At 40.0% G+C, this 17,115-nt stretch overlaps 1 protein-coding gene across 1 annotated transcript; it reads right to left on the bottom strand.

The window, feature by feature from the left end:
- Positions 1-773: 773 nt before the first annotated feature.
- LOC308081024 (nicotinamide/nicotinic acid mononucleotide adenylyltransferase 2-like) lies at positions 774-16,862 on the bottom strand (the record flags this gene model as incomplete). The annotated part of the gene is made up of 10 exons (XM_080457432.1): positions 774-876; positions 1,904-1,971; positions 2,984-3,085; positions 4,475-4,551; positions 5,131-5,175; positions 5,389-5,469; positions 7,093-7,219; positions 9,166-9,244; positions 12,580-12,647; positions 16,774-16,862. Coding segments are annotated over 10 exons (839 nt in total), but the record flags the coding sequence as incomplete, so codon positions are not given.
- Between the last annotated feature and the right edge of the window lie 253 nt (positions 16,863-17,115).

Here is a 17,115-nt window from a genome sequence, read left to right as displayed (position 1 = left end):
CAGAATGGAACAGAGCCTTCATTAGAATCATTGGTAACACCTGTGAAGGAAGTAAGAAGAGGCCCAAATTCTTTCCAATATGGCTGCTGTGCATAGAGCCTATTAGAACCCTTTTGGTGGCCTGTCCCCTTGTGGTCCCGCCCCCAAATCACATGACACAGGAAGTGAAGGGAGATGAAAATCTAACCCTCCTTATGGATGCTGGACAAGCAGAGGAGGAAGGGGGTGAGGGCCAGTGGTGGACAGAAACTACAGATATTTACTTGAGTACTGCACTTTTTTTTTGAGTATCTGTACTTTACTTGAGCATTGTTTTTTTGGAAGCTTATGACTTTTACTTCACTACATTTCAAAGACAAATATTGCACTTTTGACTCTACATTTCAATATTATATAATACATGACCACTTAAGCTTTATTTAACAAATAGCCAAGCTTATACTGTAGATCAGCTAGTTTCACTATTTTTGAGGGAGACAATTTCAATACAGCAATGCATTGATACAGTATTTTGTATACTTAAGCACCTTTAAAAGCAAGTACTCCAGTACTTCAACACGATTACATATTTGATTGAATAATATTTGACCAGGAGTATCTATACTTTGACTCAAGTATTACTGGAGCTGAGTACTTTGTCCACCACTGGTTGAGGGCAGTGGGCGTGAGAGGTCAGAGTTTGAGGGTTAAGGGTCAGGGGGGAGGGGCTTCTGTACAGGTGAGGGCGGGGGTGTGTAGGGGTCAGAGGTTAAGGGTCAGGGGTCACAGGGCTTCTATCCGGAGGCGTTGATGTAGAGCTGACTCTGCAGGACGTAGTCGATGACAGGCTGACTCAGGTAGTCAGTCACATGACCATCACCATGCTGGAGGGCCAGTCTGGAGGACAGAGGACAGAGGGGACAGGGGACAGAGGACAGAGGACAGAGGGGACAGAGGGGACAGAGGACAGAGGACAGAGGGGACAGAGAGGATGGACAGAGGGAACAGGAGACAGAGGGAACAGGAGACAGAGGGAACAGGGGACAGAGAGGACAGAGAAACAGGAGACAGTAGTAAATTGACTAAATTGATTTGAGTCATGACCATACCATAAGGTTAGCAAGGTTTCTGATTTTTAATAAGAAATATATGTTTTAAAAATAATGATAACGTTTCTATATACTATATATTGTTGCTGTTGGGCAGAAACCTCTTATCTTCATATTTAAACTTTTTGAATGCCCTACTTGATCATACTACAGTACTGCTCATTAGTTGAAGTGGGTCTGTGGTGTCTGTGATGAACTTGAACTCTCAAATGCTTTGAATTTGTGTGGGGAAACTGTAAGGCTTGTGAGCCCCACAGGGCATGTGTTTGTTGTAAAGCAGTGACTCTCAAACTATTTATCTCAAAACCCAAAAGAGAAATTAGACCAAGGCCGGGTCTCGGGACAAAACTAGTGATCATGCTTTACAGGTTATTATTCAGCACGTTGTGAGCATGTAGATCGGCTATTTTCACAATGTTTGCCTCTTTCTTACATAATATCTGACAATTTGGTAATAAGAAGGTCTTAAAAGTCCTTACATTGTCACTTTAGAAATGTGTAGATACCCTGTATACACTTATACTGTATGTTGGTTTATTGTGTTGCAATGTTGCATAAGCTGATCATCTGGGGTCCAACCAAAATAATTTGGATAAAGCATACAACCAAGCAGCGCAGGTTGGCACAAGCAGGTGCTCTGAGTCTCTGATTACACAGCGGTCCGTTATAGACCTCATCGGTCATTATCCAGAAATAATGACCGATGACTGACCAATCAGAATCGAGCATTCAACCAAGCCGTGTAATAAAGTGGTTTAAGTGTCTAGCTGTGGACAGTGCTGTGAGAATGCCTGGCTCAATGGCGAGCGGTATACCTGCTCTTGGTTGAACTGACGATGGACATGGGATGGTTCATGTCATCTTTCACTACGATGATGTTGTCCTGTAAGAGACACGGCACAACATAAACAACACGCAATATGAACAACACAACACAACATGAACTGAACAAACCCATCACATTTACAGTTTTATGCTATTAATTAAGTTCAAAGCACAAGAATCATCAGTTCCACATAAGCTACAGTAGTGTAAGTGATTATTTCTTGTTAAAATAAGTGTTCAATAGCTCTATATTGTGATAGTAATCATTGCTATAGTGTTTGTTCAGTAACAGTGGTCTCCCTTTCTCTCCAGCTCTTTAGTAAACAAAATACATTTTCAAGTCAGGATACCAATTTCATCCAATCAGGAGAGAGAACTCATACAGGATAAACAAGTGAATGTGGAAGTAATTAAACCAGAAAATGAGCAGACAAAATTGGAACTGGAACACTATAAAATTGAAGCTGAAACATGGGTTCTCTCTCCTGATTGGCTGAAATTGTATTTTCTGTTTAATGAAGAGACAGGGAGACCACAGTTAATTTTTGGGGTCCAATAATTTGATGACCAGTGGACCGGTAGCCAGCGGTTCCAGTAGGACACAAATGAGACTCTCTGTGTCTCCTACCGGAACCGCTGCCGGTCATCAAATTATTGGCTTAGGAATGCGACAAAACAAACAAGTCTCCATGGGGTGACTAATCGATAGGAAAAAAAAGTCATTTTGGGGGTGAACTATCCCTTTAAAGTAATTCCCATCTGCAGCTACAAATCATTCTAAAGATGAGTGTCACAGTATGTTACACAAATCATTTTAACACGCCCAATTGTAGGATTAGAGGGATTTAAGCCAGATTATCAGCAGTGTGATAAATGCTAAGTGGATTATAATAATCAACATGACAGTCTAATTATAGAGCCTCTCCGTAGGGTAGAACCACATGCTGTCATTTGATTTAATGCATGTCTTTTTTTTTTTATAGTTTATAAACTGTTAACGGACCACCATGACACCATGCTTTCTACTACTGGAAAGTTATACATTCATTTCTGGTGAATTATGTATTTGCCTTGTGTTTGCGGAGGACAGAGGAATGGTTCATGATTCTGTCGGTGTCGGCTCCGTCACGAGGGACCACCACCATCCCGAAGTCCCCCACGATCACCTCCATCTGAAACCAAACGTTCACATACATTAATGATAATAATAATAATAACAATAAACTTTATTTGTATAGCACTCATCAAGACCAATTTCACAAAGTGCTTAAGGGTGCAGTGACTGCAGTCACACCGAACTAGAATGTTACCTATGAGGGCGGATTCTGCCAATGCTTTTAGTCAAAAAAAAACGCTCCATTCCCATTGAAAAGCATTGGCAGAATCCACCCTATAGGTAGAATTAAACTTCATTCACATGCCCTATGGCCGCGGTCACGCCGAAGTTTAATACAGAATCCGCCATCATAGGTAAAATTCCAGTGTGGTGTGACTGCGCCCTGACAGAAGAATCCACAACACAAAGTCCAATACATAACACTAACATAAAACAAACATTAAAACTAAGAGGGCTGGGGGTTAAAATCAGCTTTGTAAAGGTGAGTTTTCAGGAGGGATTTAAAACAGGGGCACAGACTCAGCAAGCCTGATCTCCTCGGGTAGAGCATTCCAAAGTGTCGGCGCTCTGATCGCGAAAGCACGGTTACCTTTAGTTTTTAAAGCGTCACTTTGGAATGACCAGCCGTGCTTTGTCTGAGGATCTCAGGCTCTGCGGGTTGGCTCATAAGGGATGAGTAAACCCGATATGTAGGAGGGGGGCAAGACCGGACCTGGCCTTGTGGGTAAGTAATACAATTTTAAAATCAATTCTAAAGGAAATGGGCCAGTGCCAGTGCAAAGAGGCTAGCATACTGTACAGTAGGTGTTATGTGGTCAATTTCTGGAGCCAGTTAACCCATTCAAACCAGGAAAGCATCTGTGTCATTTTAGATTGTAGCGTTGGCTATTCAAAAATAGCAGATATACAATACTGCTATTTTTGAACATTTTTGAAAAATCTTGAAAGTGTGAGAACTACTGATGTAGAAGGCATTTGTAGAATCGCCCACAGGTCTTAAAGGGATAGTTCACCCCCAAATTTTTTTTTTCTATCGATTAGTCACCCAATGAAGAATTGAATTCATGGATATTTTAGTTTTTGTTGCATTCCCAAGCCATCACATTATTGGTTAGGAATGCGACAAAAACAAAACAATATCCAAGTCTCCATGGGGTGACTAATCGATAGAAAAAAAGTTATTTTGGGAGTGAACTATCCCTTTCATGGGTTAAGAGCTGAGTTGCAGCATTCTGAACCAACTGCCAACGGTGGATAGATGTTTTGGAGTTTACGTTGTAGTGGGTCATTGTTTTCTGAGATACATACCTAATATCTAACTGTTTTATGTACATAACATGAGAGATATACTGCTGTTGATGTGCATAACATGCATAAGGCAGACATTCGTTTCAAACGTGACGTTTTGTTTTGTTTTGTTATGTAGGGATTAATTTGTATTTACGTCGCTGTCCTTCCACAGTCCAGGGATACAGAAGGACTCCAGAAGGTCACTGCCACACAGGAGCAGGATGCGTAACTCTACACAACAAAGACACACAAACACACAAACAAACAAACAAACAACGTCAACATGGACTCCTCAAACAGCTTCAAATACAGCGTAACCCCGAAAACAGTTGTGTATGGCAATGGTTCTCAAACGTTTACATTTTATGGACCCGCCACTTTGGTGTAAGGCGGTGGTGGAAAGTAACTAAGTACTGCACTTAAGTACAATTTTGAGGTATTTTTACTTTACTGGAGTATTTCCAATTTTCAGTACTTTTACTTATACTCCACTACATCTCAGGCAAATATTATACAATTATTTGAAAACTTTAGTTACTAGCTATTTTGATTACAAAACACACATTTTCATACTATATACATTTCGGCCATTTGAAAATAGTCGATCTACAAGCTCACAATGCGTTGCGATGCAACACATGGTGCATGGGACCATTCTAACGTTATAGTGTGTCAATCACATCACAGGTTTGAGTCCCACATAGCACAGTACTGTCCTATCTGGGAATGCAGCTCCATAGAGACTGTATACTGGTATATTCTGATGAATACAGTTTGTGAATTGTTGGTAGATTAAACGACTCAACTCACCAATCTCCTCGTATCTCACAGCAGTTCCCAGGTTGGCGTTTTCATCTGACAGAAGAGGACAAACATCAGTCAGATTTAAAAATCATAAAGTTTAATAAATGTACATTTATAACAGTTTATAGTAACACAGTAATCAACCTCACACTATATTGTGTGTGTGTGTGCGTGTGCGTGTGCGTGTGCGTGTGCGTGTGTGTGTGTGTGTGCGTGTGTGTGTGTGCGTGTGGGTGTGTGTGTGCGTGTGTGTTTCCCACTCACCCACGAAGGTAAAGCGATCGATGTGAGGGCGAACGCAGCAGATCTTGCCCAGATTCTCCGTCACCTTCCCCCACAGTTTGACTGCACACACAAACACAGTGAGGTGGAGGTGAGTCACTGCACTAACAATACTGTAGACCAGTGGTTCTCAACCTGTGGGGGGTCCCCCAAAAGATTTTTGGCGGTTTCCTCAATCAACAGTAAACAAACCAACATACAGTAGTGTACAGGGTATCTGCACATTTCTAAAGTGACAATTTAAGGACTTCTAAGGCCTTTTAATACCTCTGAAATGACAATAATTAAATAAAACCATTACTGCGTCAAAAGTAATCAACAATTACTATAAAAAATGGTCAAACATTGGCCAAATTGTCAAATATTTCCGAAGAATGAAGCAAAACAAACAAAATCTGTGGAACTGAGTCAAACTAAACTCCTACAATTCCAAGTGCTTGTCAGGGTGGTGGGTCCCCAGTCAAATTTGATTATTTTGGGGGGTCCCCAATTCAAATACGTTTATTTTGGTAAAGGTTGAGAACCACTGCTGTATACTACTGTCTCTGCTTGCACAAGTTTAACAGGCTCATTATTAATTTCATTAGCTGCAGTTGTGTTGCTTACTAGCCTGCCATGTTTTGAAGCTGCTGCAGTTTTTATACCTGCACTGGAAAACAAAATACAAAATCAGCCTAGTGATTCATGCCCGTTTAAACTTTAGACTTCCTACAGCAGATACAAAATCAAAAATAAGACATCTCTTCACACGTGACCGCTTTCTTTATAAAAGAACCTATCCAGCATCAAAAACCCCAAAATGACACCTTTATGTCAGTGGTTTGAAAATGAATATGATGCTTTGTAAGATAGCGGATGATTTCACGTCTAGGCTGTGACGTGAAATGTGAAAAGGATTGACAAATAATATTCTGTATAGTCTAGATATTGAAACATTAGACCTTCCTGTTCCCAAAAGGATATACATTGTAAACGATACGCAGCATTTGGATATCGAACTCAGACACCGAGCAGAAAGCTGTGTGGAGGCTGAACACTTTGTTCTGTGAGAGAAGACAGGACGTATTTGACAGATATTGAATTGTGGAGGAGACAGAACAGGAAGGGTCCATTTACTAATGATGATACAGTCTCACACGCACACACTCACACTCACACACACACACACACACACACACACACACACACACACACACACACACACACACACAGACACACACACACACACACACACACACACACACACACACACACACACACGATGATACACAAACAGCCGTCTTCTACAGTCACAATGTTCTTTTATCTTTTATTTAATGTAAGGCAGAGCTATTTTAAGATGGACACAATGACTGACCTGGAATGAACTGCTACTAGAGACACCGAATAGACCTGGTTGAACTAGTTAATAGATGTATTACTATACTAGTGAGGACATCAAAGTTTTAGGACTGCGATTTTAGTAATGCCAGGCTACGATTTTTCAAAAATAGCTGATCTACAAGCTCATAGATATGTTTCTCGCTATGAGCTTACAAGTATATCTGCTATTTTTGAATAGCCAAAGTACAAAATAATGGTTAAATAAAAAAATGAAATGGTTAAAATCTAAAATGACAGATGCTGCGGTCTTAATGGGTTAAATATTAATTTATGCATAATACGACAGCATTAATATTCGCTCACCGGGAGTGGGCTTGTGAATCATGTTGTTCTGGTTCTGGTAAATGGGCGGAGTCTCGTTCTGTGGCTGACCAATCACAGGAGTCGTTGATGGCGTGTTGACATTAGACAGGATGCAGCCAGTGACTCTCTGAGGAAAGCAAAAACGAAACAAAAAACAGATCAAATGAAGGATGATTGACAGCTTTTGTATCCATTTCACATGATGACTTCATAAACATGGTACATAAAAAACTAGAAAAAGTGCTCCTCGGAGCACAGGTCTCCGCCAGGTCAGATAGGTTATTGTGGGCCAGCAATGTTCGGAATTCGCCAATGGAATATGAAAAATTGGACGGAACCATCTTGACTATAGAGATAATGTGTACCGATTTGCATGATGTTTGAACAAAATGATATAAAGAAAAGTGTTGCAAAAATTGGCCTCCTAGTGGCGCTATAATAGGGAAATGTTAAAAGGGTGGCATTTGTTTCTCAACGTAGTGCAAATGTGCGTGCAAAGTTTCACCGCAATCAGGCGCTGCGTTCATGATTTGCGGCATTTTGTTCAAAACGGGCCACTCCTGCAAACTTTAGATGTCAATCTTAGCCAATCAGGATGGAATATGAAAAATCGAACTGATCCGTCTTGATCACATGACTATAGAGATCATGCGTACCGATTTGCGTGAAATTTGAATAACATCTTTAGGCTTAATATCGAAAAATGGATTTACATAAGTCGGCCTCCTGGTGGCGCTATAAAAGGCATATGTGAAAAATGCAGGGCAAAGGTTTGTCCTTGGCCTCTAGAAAGTGTGCATACAAAGTTTTACACAGATCGGTGCAGTTATAGGTAAAAACACGAATCGGCCTGTTATAGCGCCACCATGAGGCTATTTTGAAAAAATTCAAGTGTCATTTCTTCCTCGACCTAATGGGAATGTGTGTGCAAAATTCCACGGAAATTGCATGCTGTGTTCATGATTTGAGGCATTTTGTTGAAAACAGAGCACTCCTGCAAACTTTGGAAGCCAATTTTAGCCAATCAGGATGGAATCTGAAAAATCTGAAAGACCAGTTTCGTTTAATGACTGTAGAGATACTGTGTACCGTTTTATGGGATTTTTCGACAAAATCTGTAGGAGTGCTGTCAAAAAATGTGTTTTGCACAAATCGGCCTCCTGGTGGCACTATAAAAGGCCCATGTGAAAACTTTGGGGCAGAGGTTCTGAATTGGAATCCAGGGAGTGTGTGTGCACAGTTTCGCTGCGATCAAGCCAACAGTGTCGGAGATTAGCTGTACACAGACAGAATGACGGACGGACGGACGGACAGACGGACGGACGGACGGACGGACGGACGGACGGACGGACAAGGGGCAAAACATACTCTCTCGCCATGCCTTTCGGCCTGGAGGAGACAACAACTGATCACATTGATAATGGTCCCTGTTTCTATGGTTACAGCTGCATAGAATAATAAAAGGCTGGTGCTGTATAGAACTGGTGCTCTATAACTCTGAACCAGTTCAACTCTGAGATCAGTTAAAAGGAGGCGTAAAGTATTTTATGTTTAATAAGAGTTAAATAGCTCTATATTGTGATAGTAATCGTTGCTATAGAGTGTTTGTTCCGTAACAGGGGAACAAACCCGTCTCTCCAGCTCTTAAGGAAACAATACATTTCCAATTTCATCCAATCAGGAAAGAGATAACTCATACAGGATACAGGATAAAATCAATGAATGAATGAAAAAAATTAATTGAATAGAACACTGTAAACCTTTAGCTAAAACATGAGTACTCGTTTTTTTTATGAGCTAGAGTGAACACCCTATAGCAGTGATTACTATCACAATATAGAGCTTTAACCTTTTAACAATACTTTTTTTGTTTTAACCAAAAACTAATATTACACCACATTTAAAACTCTGTCAGTCAGTTAAACGTGTAGTTTACTAAAGGAACATATTATATTGTGCAGGTTGGTACAACATAACAACTTACACCAACAAGGACAGTATGTCTGTCTACTCTACCCAACACTAGTTCATATTTACGTCATAACATCCTGTAATGATGATGATGGATCGTACCTTCATCAGATCACGGTGGTGTTCCAGTACGCTGCAGGTTGTCTGCCATGTGTTCTGGTAGCTCTCCCATGGATCCACTCTGTAAACAAACATCAACACCATCGTTAGCCCAATGCTTCCTTTACGCTCTCACAACGCGTTGCATCGTGATGTGTTGTGAGCCGGTAGATCTGCTGTTTATGGGTCTTCATATCCTGCTCTAGATGGCTTGGTGTTATTTGGCCATGGCGTTAAAACAGGGGTGGGCAACTTTGATGATGGAGAGGGCCACTCACTCCAGAGGCCCACATTGCATATACTGTCTCGCCGTATAGAATGGCGAACTTTTTCGCCACTCTATGTCACACAAAAGTAGCAGAAATCTGATCTACAAGCAGAAAACCGATCTACAAGCTCAAGTCGTTTTGAGCTTGTAGATCTGCTATTTTTGCTATTTTTTTATTGGAATCCAGATTTCTTTTGTGCTATTTTTGAATTGGAATCCTGAAAAGTAACATTTATATTTTATTTCAAATGCATTTAGTTATACTTATGTTAACTTCATGAACTTTAACACAAATAAATTGGACATAAAAAAGACAATAGAATTTTAATACTAGTCATTAAGCTACTAATATAGACTATAATATACAGGGGTGCACATAACTTTTTAGGTCTAGTACTCAGAAGAGCACCTGGAGATGTGACTTGGTGCGCACCAAATAAATGGTCCCGTCCCGTTTTGTCAACGGGGGGGGTGGGGGTGGGGTTCAGCCCGGTGCCCACCGGGACAGTTTTGTCAACGGGGGGGGAGGGGGGGGGGGGGGTTTGCTGCGCGAGAGAAAAGGACGCTCTGCTTCCAAATTCCGCAGATTTTCGCCGTTTTTTTTTCCCCTGCCCTGTGCTGCGCTGCTTTTATCCGCCAAATTGGGACGTTCACGGCATATTTTGCACCATTACGTTGCGTTCATCATCGGTGACGAGTGCCTCTAACAGCCGCTGCGTGCAGCGAGCTGCGAGTCGCAGCCTGTCTGTGTGTCAGGATGCGAGGCTCACACAATCACAGCATGCGTCCCCCTGCGCCTAATGGCTGTACATGGGGCCGACGCGTGCTTTAGCGTGATTGTGTGAGTGTTGCTTCAGGAAGTAAATTCCTAGCCTCGATCTTCAGGCTTTTATTTTTTAGTTTTGCTAAAAAATAAAAGCTTGGAAATTCCTGTCCCAGCTGTTGGTACGCAAAAGCGCCTCGCGTCGTCTGATGTGGTGCGCATTATTTATTTTGGGTGCGCATGCGCACCTGCGCACCAGTTATGTGCACCCCTGATAATATAGTAATTAAAGCGGGTCATGTTTGCATGTTTGGAATTGTAATAGCTGAAATCAATAATATATCAGTAATTCGATATTAACCTGCGGGCTGCATTAAGTGAAGGTGGGGGGCGCATGTGGCCCCCGGGCTGCTAGTTGCCCGTGTATGCGTTAAAAGGTCAAAACCTGCCTCATGTTCAGTTTAGAAACGAGGGGGTTGCGTCTGGGGCTACGTCCTAACTTAGTAGCCCCAGTGCTATTTTGCTATCGTGCAACAGAGGCGCAACGGCGGCTTCGTGTATAAGACGAGGTTAAGGGGTCGTCTTATTCGCAAAGTGTAAAGTCTGTGGATACGATATCAGTGTTCTACTTCTAATTGCGCAATAACACACCACACTTTAAGATGAACCAGACCTCTAGGAGCAAAGTCAGCGCACGGTGCTGTGAATCTTACGTTTTTGCGTTTCGCGCTGTGGGGGAAGATATCATTTGCGTTGTTGAACGGCAGCGATATGAGGTTAACCCATTAAGACCTGAGGCGATAATTTAAAAAAATCTAAATCTTAACAGTTTTTGGAAAAAAATCTAAAAATAAAAAATTCAAGATTTTTCAAAAATAGCAGATATACAAGCTCGTAGCGCGGCACTCGGTGCCGCGCTATGAGCTTGTATATCTGCTATTTTTGAATAGCCAAAGAAATCTAAAGTGACACAGATGCGTTCCAGGTATTAATGGGTTAAATAGGAGACAGCTCGAGGTGGATGATAGGGCCCTGAATGTTCCTTTAGGAACTTAATGCCAGACTTAATTTGGTCTTTGTTTTGTGGTGCTTTATGGCTGTATTGGTTTATTACTGTTGGAAGCTGCCTGGTCAATAATTATGGATTATTGCAGCATTTTTGCTGGCAACACATCAAAGACCTCTAGGAAAATAGTCGTTATTATCATCATTCATCACATCATCATCATCGATCATCATCTATCATTGACAGTTAATTACCTGACTGCCTTGCTTTTATTGTCATACTGTATAACCTAATCAACTAAATTAAATAACAGCTAATAGTAACAGCTACAGACTTTATGTATTTGACAGGTCCACAGCCACACTTTAGCTGGGTTTACATTGTTGTACAGTAAATATTAGGTCCTGTAAATATACTACATATCGTCTCCGTCGGGTGGAAACCTCATACAGTATGTCCAAAACTGTTACTCTTCAGGATTCAAATTGAGGAGGAGATCTCTGATGGTTAAGTCAAAGACTTAACCATCTGGAACTTGCAAAAAAATGTAGCTCTTTATTTCGACGTTTCGGTCGTTAGACCTTCATCACATTTTAAAGGCTACACCTCCAAAGTGAAGGTCATCGGACATGCAAACCGTGTCGCTTCGCGCCATGTTTTGAGTTTGTAGATCTGCTATTTTTGTGAGACACATGTAGTATGATCAAGTAGGGTATTAATTTACGAAAACACACAAAAAGTTAAAATATGCAGGACATAAGAGGTTTCTGCCTGACAGCAACGAATACAGTATACTGACCATTATACTTAACATTATACTGTACCAAACATACTTTGATCAGGATAGGAGATACATTTGCTGCAGGGCAACCTAAACATTCCTCCAGTCAGACATGAGATGCAACAGGTTTAATAAAAGCAAACTCTCTTCTTCAGTAAACGCAGTGGTGGAAAAAGTACTCAAATTTTTCACTTAAGTAAAATTATCAATACTGCAAGTAAAGGTTTGTAATTCAAAATTTACTTGAGTAAAACTACAAAAGTATTGGTATAAAAATGTACTTAAAGTACCAAAAGTAGAAAGTACTCATTGTGCAGAATGTATCAAATGTATAAAAATCAGCTGAAAATATTTTCAAATGGCCGAAATGTATACGAAGCTAAAGTGGTTAATGTATGTTTTGTAATAATAATCAAAATCTATAAAGTAACTAAAGTTGTCAAATAATTGTAGTAGAGTAAAAGTACAACATTTCACTCTAAAAAGTAAAAATACCTCAACACTTACTTGAGTAAATGTACTTGGTTACTTTACACCACTGAGCTCACGTAAAAGACAACATTAAAGACTGAGTGAAAGTGGAATCAAATGAACCAGACCTGATCCAGTCAGACGATTGGACAGCCAGCTGACACATGGTGAGACGATGTCTGCTGTTCACCAGACCCTGAAACAACACACAAGAAAAACTAACTAACTGACACACCTCAGGGCTCTATAGCGATTACTTTTTTGTTTTCGATCTACAGTAAATATCTTCACAGAAAATAGCCGATCGACAAGCTCACAAGGCGTCACAGCGGCTATTTTCTCGAAAGGTTTTCCCAGAATGAGGATGCTGGAAATAATGAATTAATACCTGGCAATGAATGTGTTAATACATCCTACAACAAACTAACTGATGAACATCCAGAACACGTTCAACAAATCAATAGAACTTTAACTCGGGATTAAAGCTACAATCTGTTATGTCCGTTGTTTCCCTCTCCTGTCGGACAGAGGTAACTGCAACAACGATGTCCGACATACAATTAACATGGCAACGCATAGTGCCCACATCCGGTACACTGTCTGCTTTAAATAACTTTATTGGCATTGGACATGGCTGGTAAGGCTGTCACGATTATGACATTTTACTTGACAATTAATCATCGCTCAAATAATTGCGATTAGCGGTTTAATTGCGTTTCTGTTGTTGAACATAAAAATGTAATTTCTGTAAATGAATAAACTAATATACAAATAAACGTACATAATTGAATAACTTTATAAAAACATGAATTGTTGAAATAGCCGATCTACAAGCTCAAATCGTGTCACGTGTTTTGAGCTTGTAGATCTGCCATTTCCACTATTTTTGAAAATGTTAAAAAAAAAATGTAACATGGAAATGATTATTATGCACAAAATAATTGTGATTATCTCAATGAATTGCAATTATGTAATAATTGTGACAGGCCTATGGACATGACTGGTATACTGGTGGGTATGGCTGACATACTGGTGGCTCATGATAGCTGGCAAATAAAAAGAACGGAAGGATGATGTTTGTCATGGTTCTTCATGGAAATAATCCATGAAATCCAATGAAAGTGGAACAGCAGTGTGTTACTGTACTGTATCTACTGTATCATTTATTATTCATAAACTCCCATCTTCTACACAGGCAGCAAAAGTAGGACAGGAATCCCATTAAGTCCAGCAGGCAGAGAACAAGGCGAGAACACAGCTGCAGTGCAACGCAACGATGCTGTGCTTCAACAATGCCTGGGTTATACTTTGTCGTACAAACGGTGTCATGCGCCAAAAATAGACAGTCACAACGATCTACAAGTTGTGAGCTTGTAGATCTGCAAATCTTTGGCCCACGACACTGGCGTATCACAAATATAAATTAAACATAAGGGGGGGCAGTTCAATAATTACAAAACATATTGAGGCTCTTAGGATGGATTAATAGATAGATGGGTGATCGTTGTATCGTACAAGAGCGTCATGCAAAAGGCGCGAGAATAGCAGATCTACAAGCTCACAATGCAGCACAGTGCGGTGCGTTGTGAGCTTTTAGATCTGATATTTTCACTATTTTGGGGAGAGAAACATGTATCCATTACAACCCTGGTTCTTTTTTTCCATTTCATGAAAAGTAAGTTAACGGTTTTGAACATACAAGGTTTCCAGCTATGAGATGTATTTACAAAGTGAGTTACCATCACCAGCTCTCATGTCACTATCACCCGTTTCACTTGGTAAATAAATCTATTTCAGTTAGATAACTCACGAACAGATTGAGAACATTAATAGCTTAAGAACATTTTGTTAGCCTCATAGTATAATTGCCTATAAGTCACTTTTCGATCAAATTGACATTTTCTCTTCTCTACTCTCCTAACAATGCTGCACCATTGTGCCTTATTGCCGATGTCCTAAGCCAATCAGAATGCTTGTTACATTCCAAAATCACTTTCTGCCTAAGTCAAAGAGATGACTGAGGCAGAAAGTGATTTTTGAATGCAACAAGCATTTTGATAGGCTGAGGACATGGGCAATAAGGCAGGGTGAAGCAGCAGTGTTAGGAGAGTAGAGTTAGTAAATAAAGGCAGATAAAATATGACTTAGGAAATGACGAAAAAACACTTTTTGCCTAGGTCATCTCTTTGACTTAGGCAGATAGTGTTTTTTCGTCTTTTCCGCAAACCTTAAAATATGACTATGGCAATTATGCTATGAGGCTAACAATTTTTTATTTATAAAATGTAAATACAATTGTGAATATTATATTTGATCGTGGCGTTAAGGCTCTGCTATTCATTACTCCTTGCTCAGCACATATTGTAAGACAACCATTTAAGAGCAGGGAGATATATACATCTATAACAAACCCCCCCAGGGGAAAACAGAGCCCTTAGAGAAAGCAGAGAGGTAGGGTGGTGCTGGAGCAAACAAAGTGCATACAACATTCAGTGGCATTGACAGCAAGAGGAAGTAAGATGAATCAGGTGAGCTTAAAGGGATTTTTCACTTTCAAACATGTTTGGGGTCATTTTAACGTCTACTCAGGTGAGCACCCCAGACAGTTTTTAAGTTGCTTGATTTAGATATTTGATATTAACTTTATCAGACCCTTCCTATACAAACCCATTGTAACTTCAAACTCCATTTTAACCATGATAGATTCATCGAAAACAACCATCCTTGGTTCTGGAGACTGATATTTTGTTCTTCTAATACGTGAGCATTTTCCAAAAAAAAGAAAGAAAAAACTATCTGGGGTGCTCACAAAAGCCAGAGTAGACATTTAAATGACCCCAAACATGTTTGAAAGTAAAATATCCCTTTAAATGGACCGCCAATTTGGTCAGCTGCTTGACACGTCACATACAGTACATAGGCATGTACTATGAGACATGTCATCAGGCATCGCCCACATAGAGTTGCACATGCGTGTAAACCTCTCGAGTTTATCTGCCTGAACTAGCTCACAGTAGGGCTGTGAATATTCAATATTCAAAACGATTCTTGATTCAAAACATAGGATTTCAGGATCTACTCCAATCTGTGGTCATGAGAACAGAGTACATTTATGTAGCTTTTATAATTGTAAAGGTTTTATCAACTGATAATAATGTAAACACACAAAGGTAAATCCAAGATATATATATATATTTTTTTTTTGAAAATCGATTTTTTTAAAATGAGAATCGATTCTGAATCGTCCAACAGTAGAATCGCGATTCGTATTCGAATCGATTTTTTCCGACACCCCTAGCTCACAGGCTACGCATCATTTTTGCATCATTAAGATCCTCAATATTTCTTGTCAGTGTGCGTCTGTGTGAGCCTTTTCTGTCTCTTCTGGACTGTAAGCTGGTCTCTATCTTTGGTATGTCTTGAGTCTAGAGCACAAGCTTTTCTATTTTATTATATGAGCACTTCCGTCTACAGCCTTTCTCTTCATGGACAGTTGCTTGCATGCTGAAATAGAGGCCATTGTTTGTGAATACAAAATATTGAATAAAAAGATTTAAATCTTGTTTGAAATGACCAAACCTGCCTACCAAGGATGCCACTGTTATGGTAGTCAACTGTCCACAGCCTTTCTCTGAGACACAGAGTGAGTAGAAAGAAATGGTACCATCTTAAAATGAACATTAGTGAGGACCAATTGTACGATGATAAGTTGAAAATGGGTGAAGTGCTCCTTTAACATTAAAATGATAACACAGAAACATGTGCTGTGTGCACAGGCAACCTGTTTACATCATCTGGTGTAGGATAAAATTACATGTGAAGTGTAAAAGCATGCATATGACATGTTGGACATACTGTAGTGTGTGTTGTTGTCCTGACCACCCTTTTGGAGCGTGTTGGTGTTGATCCAATCAGGATAGAGAACCCCACAAAGCACATTCACCAGCTCACAGAGAATTGAATTCCCCCAAAACAAAACGATCCATTTAATATCTCTCTTTTCTTCTGTATATTTTTGCATTTGTTCTGAGTACGTTTTATGTTTCATATCATTGCTTTTGGGCAGAAACCTTATTTTTCAGGAAATGGAGAAAAGAACCTGTGTTCCAATGGATCCAATGTAGTTATTATTTAGTCACAAGCTCTTGTTGATACTTTTCATTGGTTCAATATTTTTAGAACCCAGACACACTTGACCACTTTCACTTTTCACTTTACTAATGTATCAACATTAGTGGAAAAAGCTATCTACAAGCTCACAATGTATTGCGATGCGTTGTGAGCTTGTAGATCTGCGTGCATGGTGTTCAGTAGTTACTTACAGGTTTGCCGTAGGAGTCGTGCACAGGTGAGATAATTCCACCAATCACAATGAAGCGGCCTGTTTTGTGCAGGTGCTCTCTGGCTTTCTCTGTAAACACACAGAAACAGACATGAACAGATATTAATAGACATTATCAGACATAGACATAGACATACTGTAAACACACATATTGATAATGTTTCAATTCAAACTACACAGCTTACAACATGATACTATTTCAGTATCATGGTCAGTATCGTGGTCAGTATCATGTCAGTATCATGATCAGTATCATGATCAGTATCATGGTCAGTATCATGGTCAGCATCATGGTCAGTATCATGTTCAGTTTCATGTCAGT

The sequence above is a fragment of the Gymnoscopelus braueri genome (genome assembly GCF_963280865.1).
Source record: "Gymnoscopelus braueri genome assembly, contig: SCAFFOLD_224, whole genome shotgun sequence".
NCBI classification, from domain to species: domain Eukaryota; kingdom Metazoa; phylum Chordata; class Actinopteri; order Myctophiformes; family Myctophidae; genus Gymnoscopelus; species Gymnoscopelus braueri.
This window is presented reverse-complemented; position numbering and strand designations above follow the sequence as displayed.